At 45.6% G+C, this 26,860-nt stretch overlaps 1 protein-coding gene across 5 annotated transcripts; it reads left to right on the top strand.

The window, feature by feature from the left end:
- Positions 1–170: 170 nt before the first annotated feature.
- Positions 171–26,467, top strand: LOC110500833 (zinc finger protein 219). Of its 5 annotated transcripts, none has more exons than XR_005038603.1 (8): positions 171–350; positions 11,846–11,930; positions 12,294–13,799; positions 17,008–17,869; positions 18,347–18,493; positions 20,528–21,419; positions 21,580–24,611; positions 24,732–26,467. XR_005038603.1 is itself a non-coding variant. In XM_036957821.1 (7 exons), the coding sequence occupies exons 3-7, from the start codon at positions 12,297–12,299 to the stop codon at positions 21,974–21,976; spliced, it is 3,747 nt and encodes a 1,248-aa protein (XP_036813716.1). In that variant the 5' UTR covers positions 171–350; positions 11,846–11,930; positions 12,294–12,296; the 3' UTR covers positions 21,977–26,467. The 5 variants fall into 5 exon arrangements, 3 of the variants coding, with proteins under 3 accessions (XP_036813716.1, XP_036813715.1, XP_036813717.1); XR_005038602.1 differs by having other exon boundaries at positions 21,580–24,691; XM_036957821.1 differs by having other exon boundaries at positions 18,347–18,439; positions 21,580–26,467.
- Positions 26,468–26,860: the final 393 nt, after the last annotated feature.

The raw sequence follows: 26,860 nt of genomic DNA, 5'->3' as shown, positions 1-26,860 counted from the left end.
GCAACTGAACCGGGCAGTCTGCCCCGTGTGTCAGTGTTCTAAAATGGTGCTCGTGAGATTATAATTACATTTGCAACCTACATCACTCGCCCTCCCACTCTCCTCTCTCTCTCTCTCTCTTTTATTCACTCACTTACTCACTACTGCACAATAAATGGATGTTTGAAAAAATGTGTGAGAGAGAGCGAAAGGGAGGAGGAGAACAGGGTGAGCTAAGGGAGGGGGAAAACGGCGTATGCTTGTATACAACAACCCCTGATTTCCATTTTTTCCCCAACTCGTAATGTATTTAATTCAAGTGAAACGTAATCATGACGTGTCCTGTCATTAATCCGCCCGCCGCCTCTCCCGTAAGTACATAGAGTCTTACTTTCATCATAAATATCTAGTTAATTTACAATAAATACTATCCATACGTTTACATGTGCACTTTTATATAGGGTGGTATGGAACTGCGGTTGTGTAGCACTATAGTAAAACCTCTCCAAAATTGTTGTATTTGTCGCGTTTGTTGTTGTCTCCATGAACAACAAATATCTGACGACGACTTTTTCTTTTTGCAAATCCGTGTAATCACCCTATAGTTGCAGTGATTGAAGCGCATTGTAGCTCCATTTTATCTCGCTTTTTAAAAACATTTTTTTTTTTACACACATTACAGTTTTTATGTTTCAAGTTTTATTAGTCGGTATGTAGGCTACGGGATACACATGGTATACACCGTCCAACGAAATGTGTTTGTATTGTGAGTGGATTGTTGAGAGTGATTGGCGGGTTGCACTATAGTGTGTGGCGTGTGTGTGTGCTGCATGTATGTTCCCATGCACTCTTCGGCACTTTTCTGTGTGTCATGTATGAAGCCGGTGTTGTATGTGCGCGCGTGGCCGACCGTCTGCATGCGTTAGCCCTATACGGTGACATGACAAAAGTGAGAACGGATTCTATATCATGATGGATTATTTTCAGTTATAACTTGGGGCCTAAACTGTACTACTTGAATTGTCGGATAACGTATGCCTACTCCGTAAAAATGGTTTGTAAATTGTAAATTGAATTACGTTATGCTATTTGAAGTGCACTAAAAGTCAACTAAAGTGAACGCACAAGTAGGCTAACCTATAAACTAACACAAAGTTCTGTATTAAATGTATTGCTATAGCCTAAGGAATACAATCATTGGCTACTGCAGAAGATATGCCAATTGCATTCATCCATGCATAGGCCTCTACACATCGGGTTTAATTCACAACATGAAAACGTATATCGTAGCTTTTGACAAAAAATAAGTTGCAAATTTGATCAATCGCTATGTTCTTTGATTTCCGTTTTATTTTTGGGTTAACTACATGTTCGAGTGTGATTTACAAAGCTGCAACGTAGGAACGTTCTAGGTAGAGACGATAAACCAGGATAATTATTTTGTTGGAGACGCATTTACGTACGGCTCATTGTTTTTAAGATGACCAATTTAACCAGATGTAGCCTAAATAGGTAGCCTAATCTATTCGTCCATGCTACACCTATCCAGCTGTAGGCCTATCCAACGGTTTTTAAAACCATAGTCCTCCCACTATGCTACTACTATATTTACTACGACTATTACAAGGCTACTACTATTACAACCGGTAAACTTGTCCTAGCGTCACCTCTTACGAGTGCAAGCTTCACTGTAGCCATAGGCTACCTCTCTCCTTTGGGCTACAGTGATTTCGCAAGAAAGTAGCAAGTGTGTTGCGTGCAACATCTCATTCTGAAAATACAAGTTGTTTCCCGGCGGTTGATATAAGTTATAGGGTTGTTTTCTGTAGCCTACGTGTGCTGGATAAAATGTGATCATGTTTGATTTAGTTTGAGGGGGATGGATGGGGAGGTTGGCAGCGAAATTCAAGATGAAATCCATGATGGCACTTTTCTCGTCCTCCGATTTCTCCCCGCAACACTCATGTCTTTTCCCCTCCCTTTCAGTCTTTTGTTATAGAAAATTTAGGAACAAAATGGATGGAGCATGGGGGAGCGATATACATGACACACAGAGAGTAGGCAACGACCGTGACTCGTCAACGGCTTTGAGATTAAACAATCGTGTTACTATGTCCACTTAGGGGATTTAATAATATTTTAACAGCTAAAGAGCAGCTGCGAAAATGACTAATCTAATCTCGTTTTTTGGACGTTATGTAGACTAGGCGTCCGCGCATTGTTTGTTGATAGTTATTTATTTCATTAATGTGGCTGTTTAATTGAGATGGCCGCGAGAGAGAAGGCAGGGGAAAGAGCGACTGAAAATGGTTGCACGTTATTGACGCACATCATAAGGGAGAGCAGGAAATTCCTCTCCAGATAACAGGCAGACGTGTCATCTGTGGTGACCGGAGAAGAGCGAGACTCCGGTCGCTGTGTTTCAAACCCCATAGCGACAGAACATGTTTTAGACATGTTTAAATGCCCAGTTTTCATAGGCCTACTACATACCATAGTTTGATTCAACACTTTAGATGTGTCCACAGGAAATCAATGTAATGTGATAAGTGTACAGCCTTCTTTTTCTTTTTTGACATTTTCAGCTTGCAGTCTAGTTTGGGATTTCCCACCTGAAGCAAACAGTCCAACTTTAACTAGATACACTCTAGCTCCCTAAAAGGTATCTTATTATTTAATATTTTAACACTTTTCAATAAGTGCCATCATTTGAGGGACAGAGTGTGTCATCTTTAGATGCTGTTAAAAATCAAGATAGAGCGTTGGGCTTGGATTCAGTGGGAAGAATTCATGATTTTTATGGTAATTTATGTTTCCTGTCTCTTACTGTCTTGTACCCTACCTCCTCAGAACAACACTTGAGGGATGCAACATCCAGGTGCTCTCTCTCTCCCTCTCTCTCTCTCTCTCTCTCTCTCTGTTTCACACATACTCAAGGAGCATTCCAATCAAGCCACTGATTGATTTAATTGGGTCATTAAGGCTCTGTGGGATAGATAGATAGATAGATAGATAGATAGATAGATAGATAGATAGATAGATAGACAGACAGACAGACAGACAGACAGACAGACAGACAGACACCTGCTCAGTGAGGGTGCATGGTGACATGTAAAGACTGCTTCTCTGCCTGAATTCGGTTCGAAAATGTTTCTGCAGCGTAGTATAAACCCATACTAGTAGACCTGTACAAGCAATCACTCCTAGCCCTTCAGCAAGTTTAGAGTAGCATATCCCATTCACATTTTCAGCTCTCAAAACATTCAATGCTGTTGTAGCATACAAAGAAACCTGACTAGGGCAAGTACTCCTCTTAGAGTTAGACCTTTAATGGTTGAATTAACATATTGCAGATAGTTGTATATAACAATGTGTACTTACATTGTCATTACACTGTAATTAAGGTAATCAGACCGGTAACCTCTGATCCAACAAGATTAGATAGGTGAAAGCAAAGGCTGTATCACATAACTTTAGAGTTAGTGTGATGAGGCCAATTATAAACTGGGTGGTTTGAGCCCTGAATGCTGATTGGCTGACAACCATGATATATCAGACCGTATACCACGGGTATGACAAACATTTGTTTTTACTGCTCTAATTACGTTAGTAACCAGTTTATAATAGCAATAAGGCACCTTGGGGGTTTGTGGTATATGGCCAATATACCACACCCTCTCGTGCCTTATTGCTTAAGTATACTATGGATGCATCCCAAATGGCACCCTTTCCCCTATATGGAGCACTACTTTAAGTAGTGCGTTAAATAGGGATTAAGGTACCATTTGGGACTCACGCTATAAGTCAAATTACATTTCATTTGTCACATACGCCGAATACAGCAGGTGTAGCGTTTCACCTTACAGTGAAATGCTTACTTACAAGCCCTTAACCAACAATGCAGTTTTAAGAAAATAAGAAAAGTAAGAGATAAGAATAATAAATGATTAAAGAGCAGCAGTAAATAACAATAGCGGGGATATATACAAGGGGAACCGGCATAGAGTCAATGTGCGGGGGCCCCGGTGTCGAGGTAATTGAGGTAATATGTACATGTAGGTAGAGTTATTACAGTGACTACGCATAGATAATAACAGAGAGTTCCGGGGGGGGGGGGGGGGGGGTAGAAGTCTGGGTAGCCATTTGATTAGCTGTTCAGGAGTCTTATGGCTTGGGGGTAGAAGCTATTTTAGAGGCCTCTTAGACCTAGACTTGGCGCTCCAGTACAGTGTGGTAGCAGAGAGAACACTATGACTAGGGTGGTTGGAGTCTTTGACAATTTTTAGGACCTTCCTCTGACACCGCCTGGTATAGAGGTCTTGGATGGCAGGAAGCTTGGCCCCTGTGATGTACTGGGCCGTACGCACTACCCTCTGTAGTGCCTTGTGGACGGAGGCCATACCAGGTGGTGATGCAACCCATCAGGATGCTCTCAGTGGTGCTGCTATAAAACCTTTTGAGGATAGACCTTCTGAGGACCCATGTCAAATCTTTTCAGTCTCTTGGGGGGGAATAGGTTTTGTTGTGCCCTCTTAACGACTGTCTTGGTGTGCTTGGACCATGTTAGTTTGTTGGTGATGTGGACGTCAAGGAACTTGAAGCTCTCAACCTGCTCCACAACAGCCCCGTCGATGAGAATGGGTGCATGCTCAGTCCTCCTTTTCCTGTAGTCCACAATCATCCCCTTTGTCTTGATCACCTTGAGGAAGGTTGTTGTCCTTGCACCACACGGTCAGGTCTCTGACATCCTCCCATCATGTCAGTGATCAGGCCTACCACTGTTGTGTCATCAGCAAACTTAACAATGGTGTTGGAGTCGTGCCTGGCCATGCAGTCATGAGTGAACAGGGAGTACAGGTGGGGACTGAGCACGCACCCCTTGAGGTGCCCCCGTGTTGAGGATCAGTGGCGGATGTGTTGTTACCTACCCTTACTACCTGGGGGTGGCCCGTCAGGAAGTCCAGGATCCAATTGCAGAGGGAGGTGTTTAGTCCAGGTGTCCTTAGCTTAGTGATGAGCTTTGAGGGCACTATGGTGTTGAACGCTGAGCTGTAGTCAATGAATAGCGTTCTCACATACAGTAGGTGTTCCTTTTGTCCAGGTGTGAAAGGGCAGTGTGGAGTGCAATAGAGATTGCATCATCTGTGGATCTGTTGGAGATGTATGCAAATTGGAGTGGGTCTACTGTTTCTGGGATAATGGTGTTGGTGTGAGCCATGACCAGCCTTTCAAAGCATTTCATGGCTACAGACGTGAGTGCTACGGGTCGGTAGTCATTTAGGAAGGTTACCGTAGTGTTCTTGGGCACAGGGAATATAGTGGTCTGCTTGGAACATGTTAGTATTACAGACTCAGACAGGGAGAGGTTGAAAATGTCAGTGAAGGCACCTGCCAGCTGGTCAGCGCATGCTCGGAGTACACGTCCTGGTAATCCGTCTGGTCCTGTGGCCTTGTAAATGTTGACCTGTTTTAAGGTCTTACTCACATCGGCTGCAGAGAGTGTAATCACACAGTCGTCCGGAACAGCTGATGCTCTCATGCATGTTGCAGTGTTGCTTGCCTCAAAGCAAGCATAGAAGTTATTCAGAAAGTCTGGTATGCTTGTGTCACTGGGTAGCTCTCGGCTGTGCTTCCCTTTGTAGTCTGTAATAGTCTGCAGGCTCTGCCACATCCGAGACGCGTCGGAGCCGATATAGTACGAGTCGATCTTAGTCCTGTATTGACGCTTTACCTGTTTGATGGTTCGTCGGAGAGCATAGCAGGATTTCTAATACGCTTCCGGGTTAGAGTCCCGCAGAGAGCGGCAGCTCTACCCTTTAGCTCAGTGCAAATGTTGCCTGTAATCCATGGCTTCTGGTTGGGGTATGTACGTGCTGTCACTGTGGGGGACGACGTCCTCGATGCACTTATTTGATGAAGCCAGTCACTGATGTGGTGCACCCCTCAATGCCTTCAGAAGAATCCCGGAACATATTCCAGTCTGTGCTAGCGAAACAGTCCTGTTGTTTAGCATCTGCTTCATCTGACCACTTTTTTATAGACCGAGTCACTGGTGCTTCCTGCTCTAATTTTTGTTTGTGAGCAGGAATCAGGAAGATAGAATTATGGTCAGATTTGCCAAATGGAGGGTGAGGGAGAGCTTTGTACACGTCTCTGTGTGTGGAGTAAAGGTGGTCTACAATTTTTTTCTCCCTCTGGTTGCACATTTAAAATGCTGACAGAAATGAGGTAAAACTGAGTCAGTGTATGTTGACCGTTATAAGGATCATAACTTACTGTTAGCTAGGGAATGTAAGCTAGGGGTCAGCTTGCTGCTTGACCACTCAGTCTCCTAGCCAACATCAATATTCATGATGTTATGGAATCTGTCTGGTCCAGACCAGTAGGGCTCAAACTACCAGTTGATGTAGCTAAAAGTCACTCACACAAATGTTACAGAAGGTGTAACACTTGTTACACATAGAAGTCGTAATGAGGACACGTTGGAGCTTAGATTGGCCTAATTGCTCTAGTTTTATAAAGTGTTATGTCCTTATAGAGTTGGGATCTACATATTTGGAAGTTTGATTGAGGGACTCATCCATGGAATGCGTCTGCTAAGACGATCTGACCTCTTTAATGCACGGTCGCATAAAAATCGGGTTAATGCATTACACTTCCAGTTCACATTCATAGCCTACATATTAATTCTGCATAGTCTTATGCCCCTTCACATACTTCTCTTCATCTGGATGATAACTATAAAGAGGAGAGGAGGCAAGAACGGGGTCGTGTCCAGTAGACAGAAACGTTTTCTTCTATTGCATAAAGTTTAGCAACGGTGTGCCCAACCAAACATTGCCAGTTGAAGGAAAAACAGAGAGAGGAGGAAAGAAAGCGGTGAAGTGAGGCCAAAGGTCAAGAATCAGGACACAGCGAGTGAGAGAAGTCAGACAATCCACCCTCCATTCAGAGAAGCCAAAGAACAAAAAAAGAGCGGTAATGAAAAAGTGCAAGCCAGATAAAGTGAGGGGAGCGAGGGAGGGAAAGAAGAGAGAGGGGGTTCAGGGAAAGGTGAAAGCCCGGAAATGAATCCCGTCTGTGGGGAAGTTTTGCCGCGTGACCACGGTGATAAAAACTACAGCAGGCCCTGAGTTACTGTACCACACAGAGAGAAGAAAACACACACACACTTTCCCTCACACAGGCCCTCACTCACACATACACACACTTAAAAACACACGTAAGAAATCAGACACACAAACGCACTAACACCCACATAAACACACATAGGCTCGATCACACACACACACACATTTGAACACACTGGCCTTCATATGCATACAGTATTTGCAGCACACACACTAATAACAAGACACATAAACTGTAGACACGCACACACTGACAAGAACAGTTAAAAAACAGGTACACAAACTCACACACTTAAGGAAACACCCCCAAATCCTACATACAGTTGAAGTCGGAAGTCTACATACACCTTAGCCAGGTACATTTAAACTCAGTTTTACACAATTCCTGACATTGAATCCTAGTAAAAATGCCCTGTCTTAGGTCAGTTAGGATCACCACTTTATTTTAAGAATGTGAAATGTCAGAATAATAGTAGAGAGAATGATTTATTTCAACTTTTATTTCTTTCATCACATTCCCAGTGGATCAGAAGTTTACATACATTCAATTAGTATTTGGTAGCGTTGCCTTTAAATTGTTTAACTTGGGTCAAACGTTTCGGGTAGCCTTCCACAAGTTTCCCACAATAAGTTGGGTGAATTTTGGCCCATTCCTCCTGACAGAGCTGGTTGTAACTGAGTCAGGTTTGTAGGCCTCCTTGCTCACACACGCTTTTTCAGTTCTGCCCACAAATGTTCTATAGGATTGAGGTCAGGGCTTTGTGATGGCCACTCCAATACCTTGACTTTGTTGTCCTTAAGCCATTTTGCCACAACTTTGGAAGTATGCTTGGGGTCATTTTCCATTTGGAAGACCCATTTGCGACCAAGCTTTAACTTCTTGACTGATGTCTTGAGATGTTGCTTCAATATATCCACATAATTTTCGTTCCTCATGAAGCCATCTATTTTGTGAAGTGCACTAATCCCTCCTGCAGCAAAGCACCCCCACAACATGATTCTGCCATCCCCATGCTTCACGGTTGGGATAGTGTTCTTTGGCTTGCAAGCCTCCCCCGTTTTCCTCCAAACATAAGATGGTCATTATGGCCAAACAGTTCTATTTTTGTTTCATCAGACCAGAGGACATTTCTCCAAAAAGTACGATCTTTGTCCACATGTGCAGTTGCAAACCGTAGTCTGGCTTTTTTATGGGGGTTTTGGAGCAGTGGCTTTTTCCTTGCTGAGTGGCTTTCAGGTTATGTCGATATAGGCCTCGTTTTACTGTGGATATAGATACTTTTGTACCTGTTTCCTCCAGCATCTTCACAAGTGCCTTTGCTCTTGTTCTGGGATTGATTTGCACTTTTCGCACCAAAGTACTTTCACTTTAGGAGACAGAACACGTCTCCTTCCTGAGTCGTATGATGGCTGTGTCGTCCCATGGTGTTTATACTTGCATACTATTGTTTGTACAGATGAACGTGGTACCTTCAGGCGTTTGGAAATTGCTCCCAAGGATGAACCAGACTTGTGGAGGTCTACAATTTATTTTCTGAGGTCTTGGCTGATTTCTTTTGATTTTCCCATGATGTCAAGCAAAGAGGCACTGAGTTTGAAGGTAGGCCTTGAAATACATCGACAAGTACACCACCAATTGATTTAAATTATGTCAATTAACCTATCAGAAGCTTCTAAAGCAATGACATAATTTTCTGGAATTTTCTAAGCTGTTTAAAGGCACAGTCAACTTAGTGTATGTAAACTTGTGACCGACTGGAATTGTGATACAGTAAGTTATAAATGAAATAATCTGTCTGTAAACATTTTTTGGTAAATTGGCTTGTGTCATTCACAAAGTAGATGTCCTAACCGACTTGTAAAAACTATAGTTTGTTTACAAGAAATTTGTGGAGTGGTTGAAAAATGAGTTTTAATGACTCCAACCTAAGTGTATGTAAACTTCCGACTTCAACTGTATGTATGAACGGCAGTGTATGCAATTCAGCACACATTGTCGACTACTCTGCTGTAACAAGTACCTAAGGGCCATAACAAATTAGACGAAAGCGCTCCTATGACCCCCATCACACATCTGTCCATAGATATCCTGATTCTCAGCAGCTGCCTTCAGTTAACATTATGATGAGCCTTTAAACATTATCTTTGATACATTAGGATCCACACCCTAAGATCTTAATTTGATCACTCTTTTTGTTCCTAAGTGTTTTCCTGCACAGCATGAAATGCAAACTTGTCGTATAGTCAAGGTAAAAAAGTATTCTAAAGTTTGTTATCTCTACTATAAAATGTCAGACATGATTTGCCCTAACGAAAAATGTATAAACCCCTTCAAAAAATGTCCATTCATTATAATCCACATATTAATTCACATTATTTACTTGGTGTAGCAATTTGGCTCAAATTAAGATCCTCCATCTGTATGAAGAATCATAACCACCGTGTACTGACTTGCTTGAACTGTGTCCTGCTCAAAACCACAAATATAGTTACGTTGGTACATTCTTTGTACACTGAGATCTAAAGTCGTACAAATACACATACTCTGTACCGCACACACTGTACCTACACACGTTCGTAGTGATATGAGCACGTGACATGATCTATACAAACTTCCACATAGAGTATATGGCCCAAACACCTGTCAATATGTACAGCTAAAAGAATGTGCGTGTGTGCGAGCGTGTGTGCGATGGTAATGGAAAACATAAGAGTCATTTTAAGCGCTCAGAAGTCTTGGTTAAATCAGCCGTAGGCGTCAGTTAGTGCATGCTTTGTTACAGTTCCGTTGGGGGAATCTGATCAAGCACACGTTCGTCATCTGAATCAAATGAATTGTAGCTGTGTTGAAATCTACATGTACTACTTGTTTGTGTTGGTTGATCACACCATGTACCTCTCTCTCTCTCTCTCTCTCTCTCTCTCTCCCTTCCCCTTTGTCTAGCACCTTATCTCCTCTCTCCATCTATCCACATTTGGAGAAGCTTTATTGGTATGACAAGGCTGGTTGGGCACAGTGGCCGCTGTCACGGCAGAACAATGCAGTGGTGACGCTGATATTAATATGATAATGCCATCACATCAGACGATACTAACACACACACACACCGCACACACACACTGTCCACCGCCTCGCTACCACCATGAATACCTACCTACAACAAAACCCCAGTTCGCAATCAGCCTTTTTTTTTTTTTTTCATATTTAGAAAATGCAAATCACATCACCATTGGATCTTTTCATTCGGTTATGTTTATTTCGCTGTCTCTCTCTTTCTCTTCTGCCTCCCCACCTCTCTCTCTTTCCCCCCATTTCTCTCTCTTTCACTGTTTGTCTCTTCTTTTTCTCCTTTCTCTCCTCGCCATGTTGGCAGGCCCCAATCTACCAGCTGATATCAGCATTCCCTGGCACTGTGCCAACTGGCTCCAACGCAGGAGAGAAAGAAAGAGGGAGCGAGAGAATGAAAGAAAATTAGTGAATAATTGAGGGAGGAGGGAGAGAGAGAGAGAATGAGAGAGAAAGAGAGGGGGATGGGAGGAGTATGGAATCAGGGAGGGAGGGAGTGCGAGAAAGAAATAGAGACGGGGGAAGAAAGAACAATAACGGTGGATTAAGAAGGAGAGAGGGAAGAGAGGGAGGAGAAGGAAGAGAGCGAGAGAGGGGATATATGATTGATATTGTGTGATATCCCTGCTAGTCATGGCGGAGCTAAAATGTCAACTGGATACATGAGAATGTCTTTGTGATTCTGGCGCGCTGACACACACAAACACGCACAGACATACTGTCTATATGAACACACAGATGTAGGGTACTAGTGTTTGGCCATAATGATGATGATCGTGTGTTTGTAATGTTTTTTCTCGGCTCTATCACTACAGTTGTGGGTTCGAACAAATGTCTGAAATATATTTAGTGTCTGTTCTTGTATTACATGAATAAATTCAAATGCGGTAGGTGTGTTGTTATGTGTGGTTGTATGTGTTCTGTGTGTGTGTTTGGTTGGTTGTGTTTCTTTAGGCTCGGATGTGTGTGTGTGTGTATGTCCATTCCTGATGAAGCTGCTGCTGTATGTGTTCACAGGAAGGGTGTGTGGGGAAGTCAAAACATCTCGCGCCCATCCTGTTTGGGACAGTCCATGTCCTGTGGTGCCCTTAGCTCACACACACACTGACACACATGTACGGACATGCACGTACCAACACACACACATGGACACACACACACACACACACACACACACACACACACACACACACACACACACATATATCATATACAGACATCAAACATATGGTTAAGTACACAATGTATCTTGCAACATCAAACAGGTGACCGACCACCTGTTACACATTGAAGCACACACACCTGCAGGCAGGCAAGCGGACAGACAGGCAGGCAGGCAGGCAGGCAGGCAGACAGACAGACAGACAGACAGACAGGCAGACAGACAGACAGACAGACAGAGACGCAGGCAGGCAGACAGACAGACAGGCAGGCAGGCAGGCAGGCAGGCAGACAGACAGACAGACAGACAGACAGACAGACAGACAGACAGACAGACAGACAGACAGACAGACAGAGACGCAGGCAGGCAGACAGACAGACGCAGGCAGGCAGGACATTATGTTATTTTTGGTGTAATGGGATATGCAGCAGGGTGAGTTGCAATATGTTTGGTTTAAAATCTTTTTTAAACATATGTTTGAACATATTGAATGTATGTGTTCCCCAGAGGACTAAAGGAGGTGGCCGTCAAAGCAGTGTGTCCCCCGTCTGCCAAGAAACTGAAACATGGAATAGCAGTAAACACACGACTGGTGAGTCCCCATACTAACTGTACACATAGTCAAGCATGGCATAGTCATACACACAGTACTGGTCAGTACTGCATCATCATACCTTTATCCTCAAATAGCCTACTGACCTGTTCTGACCTCAGTACACAGAACAGTGTTGAGTCCCCACACTACTCCTTCTTACGACTACATTTCCATTGAAATACAGATATATTCCTACCATAAACGGGTTCATCTCAATTGTCCGAAGTGTCTTCCTCCTGTACTATATCCATTCCCTTATCTCTCGTTATCTCTCTCTCTTTATCTCTCTCATTTTATCTCTCTCTTTACCTCTCTCTCTCTCTTTATCTCTCTCTCTATTTTTCTCTCTCTCACACACAGAGAATGGATTCTCCTCCTGAATGTGTGTTGGCTCTTTCATGTGAGCTGCCCCAGTCACCCCCAACACTACCATCGCTGGACCACAGTCCCCAGGCCTCTCCTCACTCTACCTCCCACCTCTCCCCTTCACACAGCCCCCTGGACCTGCCCCTAGCCCATAGCCCCTCAGCCCTGTCCCACACACCAGAACCCCTGTCGAACACCCTAGACACCACCCCCTACTTCCCCTTCTCCTCCTTCCCCCTCAACCACCACAATGAGGAAGAGGAGGAGGATGAAGATGAGCTGTCAGCCCCTCCGTCCCCCACCCCGGCCGTGGCTCTCTTCCTGGGGGGTCTTCCGGAGGTGTGTAGCCCCTCTTCGGAGAGCTCTCCTCCGGTCACTCCGACATCATCGGCCCCTCTCCCCGGGTTCGGGGCCCTGGAGCTGGCCCTGTCCTCCGGGCAGCAGGGTGCCACCTGTAGTGATGAGCTAGACCTCCAGCTCTTCCATAAGGACGGGGGGAGTCTGTTAGGGTCTCTGCCCGGGAGGAAGGGTGTTTCTAGGGGAGCGGCCGGACTCAAGTTCCCCTGTCTGGTTTGTGGGAAGAGATTCCGCTTCCAGAGTATCTTGTCGCTCCACGCCCGCGCTCACAGTCTGGACCGGGACCGCCGCGCCTCAGCTCTGTACCGCAACACCGGCACCATGACCGGGAGCATCATTGGGACAGGGTCCACGGCGCATCTCAAAGCCCACCAGAACCACAACGACGTGGGACAGAACCACCACAGCCACCGCCAGAGTCCCCTGCTGTCTGTATCTCTAACCCAGGGACTGAGAGGGGAGGATGGGGATGCTCTAGAGGAGGCTCTGCAGGTGGATCACCAGACCCTCCAGCCGTTCCTAATGGATGACAGCACACCGCTGAGCCCTCCACTGACCGAGGAGGTGCCCCTCTCCCTCACCTCCCCCTACTCCTCTTCCTGCGGCCTGGGTGGCACAGGTCCTGCCATCTTAGAAGAAGCCGCCCTGGCCACAGTGGCAGCGCCCGCATTCCGCTGCCACGCCTGCAAGGGTAAATTCCGCACGGCCTCTGAGCTGTCTCGTCACGTCCGCATCCTCCACAACCCGTACAAGTGCACCCTGTGCTCCTTCTCTGCCAGCCAGGAAGAACGCCTGGCCGCACACCTCCACGACAGCCACCCCTCCCTGTCCCTCTCTCCCCCGGTGGAACTCCCCGCCCTGCCCCCCTACACCCCCAGACACCCCCCCATCATAACCACCACCACTGCCATCATCCCCACACCCATCCCAGACACTCTCGTTCCCACCCCCAACCCGACCCCCACCCTGGCCCCAGGGGCTCCGCCTCTGCCGGCCTTCCGCTGTGAGACGTGCGGCCAGCGCTTCACCCAGTCCTGGTTCCTGAAGGGCCACATGAGGAAGCACAAGGATTCTCTGGACCACAAATGTCAGGTGTGCGGCCGTGGCTTCAAGGAGCCTTGGTTCCTCAAGAACCACATGAAGGTAGGTAACCTAGTGTGTGTCACAGGAGATTGGTGGCACCTTCATTGGGGAGAACGGGCTCAGGGTAATGACTTGAGGGGAATCAGTGGAATGGTATCAAATACATCAAACACATGGTTTCCAGGTGCTTGATGCCATTCCATTTTCTCCGTTCCGGACATCATTATGAGCCGTCCTCCCCTCAGCAGCCTCCACTGGTATGTGTGTGTGTCTATGCTAGGGTCTATGTTAGGGTTGCTCATTTTGGGGAATATACAGAGGTGGAAACTTTCCGTGGGAATTAACGTGAATATATGGGAATTAATAGGAATATATGCAAATTAATATTTAAATGTAGATGTTTTTTTTGCATTGGATATATATACCATATCATATGGAGACAGAAACATAAACCTTTTACCTTATTATAAGTAAACATAATTGCAAATGATTGAATCCTTCCAATATATTTTTTTTTTTACAAATGTAGTTATGAATTGAACTTTAATTACATGAGTTGACTCTTCACGTGGGATGATTTCACTGAACAACAAAAGAAAGGGAATATTGAATGACCCCCAATGACCCATCGCATCTCCCAAAAACGTTTTCGACATACATCTATAAAATGATAGTCTAGAAACTAAAGCTTTGGTTGTCTTCATCTCAGGCTTCCATGTCTTCTCCCTGGACCTCCTCAATGTCCACCTCTTGAACACAAGACTCTGAGGCCTCATCTTCACTGTAACTTTCCAACCTTGTTGAGGATGGCTCATTGTCAGGCTCAAAAAGCCTCAAATTTGCCCGGATGGCCACCAATTTTTCAACCCTTGTATTGGTCAGCCTGTTGCATGCTTTGGTGTGTGTGTTCTCAAACAAGGACCAGTTGCGCTCTGAGGCGGCTGATGTTGGTGGGATTTGGAGGATGATGGAGGCAACAGGGGAAAGAGTCTCAGATCCACAAAGTCCCTTCCACCTGGTGGCTGATGAGATATGTTGGCACGACTGCCATATTGCATCTCCATCCCAAAGCCCTTGCTTGGAAGTGTACTTCGCCAGACTGCCAAGAACCTTGCCCTCATTCAGGCCAAGGTGGCGAGACACGGTAGTGATGACACCATAGGCCTTGTTGATCTCTGCACCAGACAGGATGCTCTTGCCAGCATACTTGGGGTCCAACATGTACGTTGCCGCATGTGTGGGCTTCAGGCAGAGGTCTTCACGCTTTTTTATGCATTTCAGAACTGCAGTTTCCTCTGCATGGAGCGACAGTGAAGTGGGCAGGGCAGTACGGATTTCTTCTCTTACATCTGCAAGCAGAGTCTAAATATCAGACAGGATGGCATTGTCTCCCTCAATCCGTGCAATGGCTACTGCTATAGGTTTCAGGAGTTTCAGGCTGCTTACCACTCTCCCAAAATCATCCAGGAGGATCCTCTTGATGGGGCTATCCATATCGGCAGACTGTGATATGGCCATTTGTTGGAGAGACTCCTTCCCCTCCAGGAGACTGTCAATGATGACAACACCAACCCAACGGGTGTTGCTGGGCAGCTTCAATGTGGTGCTCTTATTCTTCTCACTTTGCTTGGTGAGGTAGATTTCTACTATAACTTGATGACCCTTCACATACCTAACCATTTCATTGGCTCTCTTGTAGAGTGTATCCATTGTTTTCAGTGCCATGATGTCCTTGAGGAGCAGATTCAATGTATGAGCAGCACAGCCAATGGGTGTGATGTGAGGGTAGGACTCCTCCACTTTAGAACAAGCAGCCTTCAAGTTCACAGCATTGTCACTAGTGCACATACCTTCTGTGGTCCAAGGTCATTGATGACTGCCTTCAGCTCATCTGCAATGTAGAGACCAGTGTGTCTGTTGTCCCTTGTGTCTGTGCTCTTGTAGAATACTGGTTGAGGGGTTGAGATTATGTAGTTCATTATTCCTTTCCCCACAAACATTCAACCACCCATCAGAGATGATTGCAATTTTTTCTGCTTTCTCTATGATTTGCTTGACCTTCACTTGAACGCTGTTGAACTCAGCATCCAGCAAATTAGTATGTGAAGCATGTCTGGTTGGAGGGGTGTATGCTGGGCAAAGAGCATTCAGAAATCTCTTCCAATACACATTGCCTGTGAGCAACAGAGGTGAACCAGTTGCATACACAGTTTGAGCAAGACATTCATCAGCATTTCTCTGACTACGTTCCTCGATTGAGTCATAATTTCAGGAGGACCATGAGCTATTGCTATCGATAAGGTGTCTGATTCATCATTTTCACCTCGAATAGAAGTAGAGGGACTTTTGTCAGGGGTTGCTTGTTGTGAGCGCTGAGGGAACTTTATGCACTTGGCCAGATGATTCTGCATCTTTGTTGCATTCTTCACAATATGATTTGGCACAGTATTTGCAAATGTACACAGCTTTTCCTTCTACATATGCTGCAGTGAAATGTCTCCACACATCAGATAGTGCCCATGGCATTTTCCTGTAAATATTAGAAAAAAATGAGTTAAAAAAAACAAACAAATACAATTCCATGTACAGATAAATAGTTAAGCAGTTAGATTAAACAACTCCTTTGTAAGATAAACATGTATGCAAACAGGTGAATTAACACTAGTAGGCTCAAGCAAGCAAAAACCCACATGGTAGCAAAAACTAACTAGCAGAAATTGTTAACAAGTTAGAAATTATTTAAACATTACTTTGCTGTAGGCTACTATTTACTAGTTAACCAAAAAGTATGTATGTCATATAAAATATATTCACCACACCCAGTATTGTAATCAAAACTTACTAGAAAGCATGTAGTTCTTGTCTCAGACAGTGTAGTAGCGTGGGAGCAATAGCATCTCATCAGTGTGCAAGATCTTGAGAATCAGCTGTACATGTGATGGAAGAATGCACTGTGCATACAGAGGGTTGCGATTCCATTGAATTGGGGATAGTTTAACCAAAATATGCCACAAGACCTAGAATTGCCTTGTCTGTATCCCACAAAAAAAAGGTTCACTGTTATAAGCTAACTGTTCTGATGAATTTAAACAAAATCCCCCAAATTCCCGGGCTTAACTTCCCATGGAAAATGTCTGGGAAAATTCTGGAAATTTACCGGAAAGTTTCCAACCCTTTGCAACCCTAGTCTATGCTATAATTGCATGTGTCAAACGATTGAAGACATTGGGCATTTATTATACAAGTGACTTTATGACCTCTATTACAGGTGCACCTCAACAAGCTGGGCCTGAAGGCAGGTCTGGGGGGTCTGGGGGGGCTGGTGGCTCCTGTGGCCGGGGCTGAACATAGAGGCCCCAAAGGCTCGGTCACCAGCCAGGGCCTCAACGCTCTCTACTCCAGTCTCTTGCTGGCTCGTGGTGGAGGGGGGAGAGGGGGACGATCAAGGGCTGAGCGGGACGGCGCCGGAGTCTCTAGTAAATCGGCCATCTTGGGCTACCTGGGGTTGCCCAGCGATGGCGGTGGCGGCGCCAGCTGCATGGAACGGCTGCAGGCCGTGGCTCAGGTGGCGGAGATGGGGAATGGGAGTGGAGGAGGAGGGGGAGGAGGAGGAGAGGCAGCGGCAGATGGAGGGGACCAGATCGCCATGTGGCAGCTGGTAGCCCGTAGCCTAGTAGCAGCTCAACAGGCCCAGCAAGCCCAGCAGGCTCAGAGGCAGAACCAGAGGACCCAGCACCTGCACCGAGCCCCATCCAGGAGCTCCGTGGTGGGGGAGGCTGAGCAGGTCAGGGCCTACCTAGGAGGTCTGGATCCCCGAGAGGAGCCTCCGTCCTCCGGAGCCCCATGGGAGTGCCCCGACTGTGGGAAGCTGTTCCGGAGCCTGCAGCAGGTGGTGGCGCACGCCCGCGTCCACGTCCAGCGGCCCCATAAGAACCACGGTCACCCCCCGCGCTACGCCGGAGGAGGAGAGGAGGATGGAGGAGCGAGCCGGAGTGGGGGAGGACGAGGAGGAGGAGGAGGTGGGAGAGAAGGTAGTAGCGAGGGAAGACAGGAGTCCAAACTTCAAAGTGGACCTCAACATCAGTCAGCAGCCGGAGGAGGGTTCCACTCAGTGATGTCACAGTTCCAAGGTACAGTGACATGGCTTCACCTCTCCAAAACGTCCGCAACATGTCTTCCGTTTATTTGACATTTTCATTAGAGAGAATAAGGACACAAATAAAAAGCTTGTAGCAGAGTGGGAGAGTAGCAGAGTGTGAGAGTAGCGTCTAGCAATGCAATTAACTATCAATACCACTTTCTTATTCTCTCCCTTCCGTCTTCCCCTTCTTGCTCTCCCCCCTCTTTCTCTTTCCCCCTCTCTCTCCCTCCCCCCTCTGTCTCTACTCCATCACCCTTTCTCTCACCCTCCCTCCCTTGTTCCCTCTCTTCCGGCTCTCCCTCCCTCTCTCTCTCCCTCTCTCCCTCGCACCCACCCTCTCTCTCCCTCTCCCTCTCTCTCTCTCTCTCTCTCTCTCTCTCTCTTTCTCTCTCTCTCTCTCTCTCTCTCTCTCTCTCTCTCTCTCTCTCTCTCTCTCTCTCTCTCTCAACCCTTCCTCTCTCTCCAGGAGAGAACGGTCTATCTGGGTCATCTTCAGGTTCGTCTGTGACTTCTAGGGAGCGTGTGCGAGGCACAGGGGTGAAAGACTGCCCCTATTGCGGTAAAGCTTTCCGCTCGTCCCATCACCTTAAAGTGCATCTGAGAGTTCACACAGGTGAGCCTGCCACTAGCCCCCAACCCCCAACACACCTAACAATGGCTGGATCCCAAATCGACCCCTAGCCCCTAAATCCTACACCCTAGGGCTTATGACACTTATTCTGTGTCTATACAACCTAGGGCCAATGCACTCCTGTAGATCTGAGATGATTGATAAAATCAAGCTCACAGCCATGCAATCTCCATAGACAAACATTGGGCAGTAGAAGGGTCTTCCTGAAGAGCTCAGTGACTTTCAACGTGGCGCCGTTATAGGATGCCACTTTCTAACAAGTCAGTTCGTCAAATTTCTGCCCTGCTAGAGCTGCCCCGGTCAACTGTAGTGCTGTTATTGTGAAGTGGAAACATCTGGGAGCAATAACGGCTCAGCCACGTGGTAGGCAAGATCACAGAACAGACCACATAAAAATCGTCTGTCCTCGGTTGCAACACTCACTACCGTGTTCCAAACTGCCACTGGAAGCAACGCCAGCACAAGAACTGTTCGCCGGGAGCTTCATGACATGGGTTTCCATGGCCAAGCAGCCGCACACAAGCCTAAGATCACCATGCGTTGGCTGGAGTGGTGTAAAGCTTGCCGCCATTGGACTTTGGAGCAGTGGAAACACGTTCTCTGGAGTGATGAATCACGCTTCACCATCAGGCAGTACGACGGACTAATCTGGGTTTGGCAGATGCCAGGAGAACGCTACCTGCCCAAAACCATAGTGCCAACTGTAACGTTTGGTGGAGGAGGAATAATGGCCTTGAGCTGTTTTTCATGGTTTGGGCTAGACCCCTTAGTTCCAGTGAGGATGAAATCTTAACGCTACAGCATACCATGACATTCTAGATTATTCTGTGTCTCCAACTTTTTTGCCACAGTTTGGGAAGGCCCTTTCCTTTTTTAGCATGACAATGCCCCCGTGCACAAAGCAAGGTCCATACAGAAATGTTTTGTCGAGATTGGTGTGGAAGACCTTGACTGGCCTGCACAGAGCCCTGACCTCAACCTCATCAAACACCTTTGGGATGAATTGGAATACCGACTTTGAGCCAGCACTAATCTCCCAACGTCAGTGCCCAACCTCACTTATGCCCTTGAGGCTGAATGGATGCAAGTCCCCGCAGCAATATTCCAACATCTAGTGGAAAGCCTTCCCAGAATAGGGGAAGCTTTTATAGCAGCAAAGGGTGGACAAACTCCATATTAATGCCCATGATTTTGGAATGAGATGTTTGACGAGCAGGTGTCCACATACTTTTGGTCATGTAGTGTGGCTTCATCTCACCTTCTGATCGGCTGTATGGAAATGTCGCCATATTGCTTCTACCTGTCCAATGAGATCTCAGAGTGGCTAGGAAGTAGGAGCTAGAGGTCCATTTGGAATTCAGCAAATAATCACTAACAATACAATCTACTCTAGAACACTAAACCTTAACTACATGCACACTGACCACATTTACATGTGCCATTAAATTCATGTGTTCTCAAGTGTTTCTGAGTCCTAAATGTGACCATCTCCTCTGTCTGTTGTAATTAATTAGGTGAATCATTATACTTAAGTAAATTGCTACTAGCAATAATCACTTTCAACACCTCCGAGGCTGATGGGGTTTTTAATCTAATGTCCTCCTTATCAAAGCCAATCAGGGTTTTAGATTGTGATGGGATACTGCCATCTGTGGTTTGTAATATGGTACTACAAGCTCATATAATACTTGAACCCTATAGTTTCCCCTCTTTTATTCCATAGCAGAAATCCAGGAATCAAGGTCCATATAATTGTTGTTGTTTTTTTTCTCTGTGGTCAGAAACAGACTAGGCGTAGGGCAGTTCAGGCAAATACCAGATGGGCTGGTCCATATTTTGTCTAGGGGTCCTGTATAAATTGTTTGTTTTTTGTGCAGAATTAGAACAATACAAATGTTTCTCTCCATGTATAGTATAGCATAGCATAGTATAGTATAGTATAGTGTAACATCTACTGACATTCCTCCATTACTATATGCCCTTGATAACCACAACTAGTTTATGTACCTCTTTCAGGGGAGAGACCGTATAAATGTCCCCACTGTGACTACGCGGGAACCCAATCAGGCTCTCTAAAGTACCATCTCCAGAGGCACCACAGAGAACAGAGGAACGCCATGGGGGCCTCTTCATCCACCGCCTCCTCCCCCGGCCTCACTTCTGCCTCTCTGGGAGGTGGTGGAGGAGCTCCACGGGGGGAGGGAAGGGATGGGATGGCCAAACAGCGCCGGCCCCAGAGCTTCACCCATGGCTCAGCCGCCAGAATCCCGGCAGAGACCGCATCCTCCAGGCACAACCAGCACCAGCCCTGGATCCTGGGCCTTCCCGAGCAGAGAGACAGGGACCATGGGAAGGCCATGGGAGGACTGAGGGAGGCAGATCTGGAGAGCCAGTACCGGTACCTATCCGGGGTGATGGGGGCGCTGTACCAGGGGGGGATGGAGGGAGGGTGGACGGGGGAGTCCCCTACCTCCACCCCCACCCCGCCCCCGCCAAAGGCGCCCAAAGTGTCTCGTCGCAAACCACTCACCACCAGCCGCATGGTGCCAGCTAACGGGAGGGAGCGGATGGGAGGGGGATCAGCTCGGGGCACCCAGGAGGGAGGCTTGTTGTCCCAGCCCCTGGATCTCTCCCGCCGCCCCTCCCCTGGGCTCGGAGGTCTGGAGGAGGATGGAGTACCGGGAGGGGGTGGTGGAGGAGGAGGAGGAGCAGGGGTCACCCTTAACCAGTGCCTGTTCTGTCCCTTCCGTACCTGCTCAGCCGAGCTGATGGCCATGCACCTCCAGGTCAACCACACCAGCAAGTCCAGGCGTAAGAGGGGGGCCCACAACCCCAGCTCCCTGGGAGAACACGGGCCCCAGAGGCCACCCCAACCCCGGGCTGACCCAGACCCCCTAGCCCTGTGGAGGTAAGAGATGCGTGTTTACATTTTATATTTGCATATTCATAATTTAGCAGAGGTTCTTTCCCAGAGCTACTTATAGTTAGTGCATTCAACTAAGTTTAGTAGGGGGAAAAAAACATATTACAGTCATTGCAAGTAGACTGATGTCCCTATCCTATCCTAGGTACCTGAGCGAGAGTGAAGATAGGGCCCCCCTCGATGAATGGGCCTCATCCAGGGTGGAGAGGGAGAGAGGGATGGAGAATGGCCTCACCCCAGAGGAAGTGGACCTAGAGGGCAGCTACAATCTCCACCACCCCCTGCAGGCTTCTAACCAGGCCTCCACCACACCCAGGAACACAAGGAGTGGCCTCGCTGGCCTGGGGCAGGAAGGCAAGCTGGAGGAGGATGGGGAAGAGGAGGAAGAAGAGGAGGAAGGAGAAGAGGAGGATTTGGAAAGGGAGAGCAGTAGTCCAGGGGATTCCCCTACAGAGCATGGGATGAGGATGTCTCTATCCATGTCAACTGCCCTCGGCTCTGACCGTCTTACACGAGAGGAGGAAGCAGTGATGGGAGACTAAACGGCAACAGCATCATCCTGCAGAGAGATGGGAAGAGGGAGTTCAACTAGACAGTGCAGAAGTGTAGGAGTCAAATGTTAGGGGTCATTATATCACTTCCTTGTTCTCTTACATACAGCAGTTCAGGGTCATTGACATGTTAAGTCCGCTGACAAGTATAACTAAGGACCACGGACTGAGATGCACCTCCATTGAGAGGGTTGTGTAAACATCATCTCTCCTAAGGAAAAAAATCATACATTTTTCTCTCGCCTTTTAATATTTACATCCCGGGAGTTCAGTGCAGTCCTCTTGATTTTCTCAACCAACCACAACCCCCCTTGTACATACAGACAGTGCAGTGTGAATCCTTTCTCTTCAGGACTTTTGAGGCCTTGAGTTCTATATTCCAGAGTTTCCTGTTTTCCATTCCATCCCCTATCAAGAGGGCTAATTGTGATGATTTGCTCGAGATCGTCCTCTGGCTGCTGTTAAGTCTTAATATTACTATGTGAGAACAAATAAACTGTAACATTCTACCATTCCGGAGAACACAAAAATGATTTTATCAGACCTTATACTTCATGTTTTGAGAATAATACTACTTCTATGAGTAACGTTGTTGATTAGTTATACTTTAGCAGAACAAGTGTCAAAAGAAGCCAAACTTCATCCCAACTGCCGTTTAGATAAGATACCACTCCTTGTCACTTTGACATTTCAAGTTCATATGACGGTCTGTTCAAGAGCACTGATTCGATAACCGTGGTTCAACCACAACCATTCAAGCCGTCAACTCAAACTAAGCTATCCAGCTGTCAACAACAAATAACACCACAGGAGCAACTTTTTACCAGATGAAGATGGCAATGATTAGGGATAAGGTAACCCCTGACCCTGATATCACTGCCTCTCATTGGTCAGATTGCTGTTCCGAGGTCACCATGGGAACAGTTTGTCATTTCCTGTTTTCCCCTCAGTTTAGTGCCTGTCTATGTTTGGAATGTCGTCAAGGGAGTTCTACAGTATAGCCCTCTGTTTCTGGGCTCTTATAGAACAATGATATCTGAGAATACAGTATAAAGCTAAAGTATATATGTAAAAAATTGGTTCTAGGCTATTGTGAATAGAAATCTGTAGTGTTAAACAAAGAGCTGGTGTGGATCTTTCTCTTTTCACAAGAGACCGGTAGCATCTCTATGTGGATTCTGTGGAAAAAAATTATAAAGCACTTAGTCGATGAAGATGAAACATCAAGAAATATTCATATGAATGAAAAGAGGTCAAGGTGAAAGGTCAATAAGTGAAAAGGGAGGTTAAAGGTCAGAGGTCAGCATTTACAGCAGAAATACCAGCGTGTTCAGAGTTATTTCTACATTGTCGTGGTGGCCAACGGACCATTAAACAAACAGAAACAAAGCAAAAGTCTGTTTTGGGGGACACAGGACAGACAGACAGACGGACAGTGCATCCTGAACACAATCAGCTGGCACGTCTGGTCAGGTGACCAAGACTCCACGACCGTGTCACACTCTTTCCTTCCATTCCTTTTATGATGAAAATAACAGAAAAAACAAGGGGAAGGAAAAATGGATGAGAGAAAAGGGTGAGTTCCCTCACAGAGCGGAGGATTCAAGAAAGCAAACTGTTGTAGTCTTGGGGTATGCCGTCTTTTAGATGACTAGATTTCTGTCTTTCTTTCTTTTAAGTGAAGAAGAACGGGAAAGAAGAGTAAGCATTAAAAACATTAACAAATCCTTAGATACATCCCAGTAGAATATGTGTAGCTTTTGTAAAGACAAGAAGAAAATAAAAAATAACTTTCTATGTTTATTTTCATTTCAAGAAGAGAAGCTTACAGAGAAGGTTATGAATATACAGTAGGTAATGATAAAAAACTATAAGGCTTGTTGTTGTGAGGAAAAGACTAGTCGGAATGTCATGTCTATAAAGAGCACTGTGCAAGGTTTATAATTTCCCAAAGTAGTTGTTTTTATTTTGACTATCGATAGACCAAACTTTTTTTTTTAAAGAAAATGTAAGGTGTCACTTTCTGTTGGAGTGTAAAAGCTGCAGTTTCAATCCACTCGCCCAATCAATCAATCAAGCATTCAATCAATCTATAATCCAATCAAAACATTATCATTGTATTATTAAGTGCTTTGGATGAGACTCAAGTTTACATCACAATATATAAAAATATTCATCTCTGCCAAATTTTGATTGATCAATTTGTACTATAGCCACGGTATTGGTTTAGCGCATCGTACTACACACAGCATGTTCTGCACACAGTGAACGAGCAAACATTTCATCATAAAAACAATTAAATAAACTACTTACGATTGTAAACGTCACAAAATTATTTGATTGGATAAGTCTTTCCTTCTCGCCCTCCTAACCCCATTGGTTGACAGCGAGAGCTTGGGATTGGAACCTAACCCCATTGGTTGACAGCGAGAGCTTGGGATTGGAACCTAACCCCATTGGTTGTAGGCGAGAGCTTGGGATTGGAACCTAACCCCATTGGTTGTAGGCGAGAGCTTGGGATTGGAACCTAACCCCATTGGTTGTAGGCGAGAGCTTGGGATTGGAACCTAACCCCATTGGTTGTAGGCGAGAGCTTGGGATTGGAACCTAACCCCATTGGTTGTAGGTGAGAGTTTGGGATTGGAACCTAACCCCATTGGTTGTAGGTGAGAGTTTGGGATTGGAACCTAACCCCATTGGTTGTAGGTGAGAGTTTGGGATTGGAACCTAACCCCATTGGTTGTAGGCGAGAGTTTGGGATTGGAACCACAGTCTTACTTTTGGTTTATGTGCATTATGTGTTTTACTTCTATCCTTATTAGAGCACCTTATATGAGTTTAGCAGTTCCCTAAGTGGTGTTTTCTTAAAGACTTAGGTTGCACCCGTAATGACACCCTATTCCCTATATGGTTCACTACTTTTGACCAGGACCATTCCCATATAGGCCCTGGTCAAAGTAGTGCACTATTTAGGGAATAGGGTGTCCTTTGGGACAATAACCTGTAGTGTCAATGCCACCGTGCCTTCTGTGTCAAGCACTTCCTGGAGTTGGTATTTTGTAAGCTCACCAAAAGCACTTAGCCCACATCTCTCTTTCCCCTAGTATATCACCTATTTATTCACCTCATTCTTCTTGACTTATTTTATCCTCTCCTTGTCTGTCACTCCAACTTCGACAGGGGCCAAGTGGGTTGTTGCCTTATTTGAACAATTTCTTACCATCAGACATAATATCACTTGGAGGTCATAATGCTAGCATCGCTAGTAGCCCCCAGTGTAGGAAACAAGGTTGATTTCAGCTAACCCGTGGCAAACCAAAGCCAAAGTTTAATGGATAAATCTTAGAATTAGGTGCCAAAACCTGTCCATGGGGACACTAAACACGTTAAATTAAGATAATATAATTCAATGGTATTATCAAGATATTATATTGTCATTCTCTCTATCCTTTTAATGTATGTGTACATCTCTCTTTTCTTTTTTCTCAACTTCCCTAACCTCTCTCTTCTTCCTTTCTTCCATAACCTCTCTCTCTCTCTCTTCCGTAACCTGTCTCTCTCTCTCTCTCTCTCTCTCTCTGGCACCATTAGAAGGTGATGATGTGTACTATCTGGTATTGAGGCCTTTTATTCTTAGATTTGTATTTTCAATTTGTGTGATGTTCGTACGTTCGTTCATTCGATGCCCGATGAGATGGAGTAACGCTATTCTTCTTCTTTTTAAAATTATTATTATTGTTTTGGCATTATTAAGGAGAAGAAGAGGAAAAAAAATAATAAGAAAAAAAAATGTCTTGTTGAATGTTGTACAGATAGCACTAGAGATGTGTTTTTAATAAGAGAGCGCAAACCCAAGCTCTAGTCCCGCCCACTCCTCCCTCCCATTGGCAGATAGGACAAGTGGCTTGCCAAGGATAGTACAAGTGACCCGCCAATCATTTAAATGAACTGCCCTCCAACTGACAAACATGTTCGATCCAGTGAATGTAAACTACATCATGATCTTAAATTACCCACAGAATATGTCATAATGTGAAAATGTGAATGTCCCAGACAGTCAATGGTTCATCTGAAATATTTCCTAAATTGCTTCTTGCAAGGAATCTCTCTGAAATATGCTAGAAATCTTTTAACCGGTGGCTAACTATATTGTTGACCCATAATTTCCTAGTTTCACATGCATTTTGAAGTGCAGATGTTAGAGTACTGTTGCAGTGTGTGTGACTGACATAGGTCATAGGGCCCTTGTCGAAAGTAGGGCACTATATAGGGAATCGGGTGCCATTTGGAACAAAGCCACTGTCTGTTGGAGAGGTGGAAGGGAGTGCTGGGTTTGGGCTCTCGTGTAGATGACTGCCATTGCAGTGAGGGAAAAACTGACCTAACCTAACATAGTAGTGACTAATATGAGTTTGTGGACAGATTTTAAAAAAACACACACATTAGAGATACATTAATAAATGCAAACAAAGGAAAAAAAGGGTTGACAGTTTATTTTTGTGAGTCATGTCATTTCTCTTATGCTATTTATACTGTTATTTCAATGTCTGTGTGTGTGTGCGTGTGCGTGTGTGCGTGACAAAGGTAAAGAAACATACAGAACACTCCATAGGGAAACCTTGAGAGGAACCAGGGGCCGGATTCACAATTGTTTCCGAGTAGGAGTGCTGATATAGGATCAGGTACCCCCTGTCCATATTCATTATTATTATCATAATCATATTCATTACGACCTTAAAAAGCTGCACTGATCCAGGGGGGATTCATACTCTGAGATGCTTGATACATATGGCCCAGATCTATGTAGTGATGGGACTTCAGCGGTTTTCAGCATCCATGTGTCTTTACACCATTGAATCATCACAGTGCAGTGTG

This window comes from Oncorhynchus mykiss, chromosome 21, assembly GCF_013265735.2.
Source record: "Oncorhynchus mykiss isolate Arlee chromosome 21, USDA_OmykA_1.1, whole genome shotgun sequence".
NCBI lineage: Eukaryota > Metazoa > Chordata > Actinopteri > Salmoniformes > Salmonidae > Oncorhynchus > Oncorhynchus mykiss.
The sequence above is the reverse complement of the archived record's forward strand: the minus strand, read 5'-3'. Positions and strand labels throughout refer to the sequence as shown.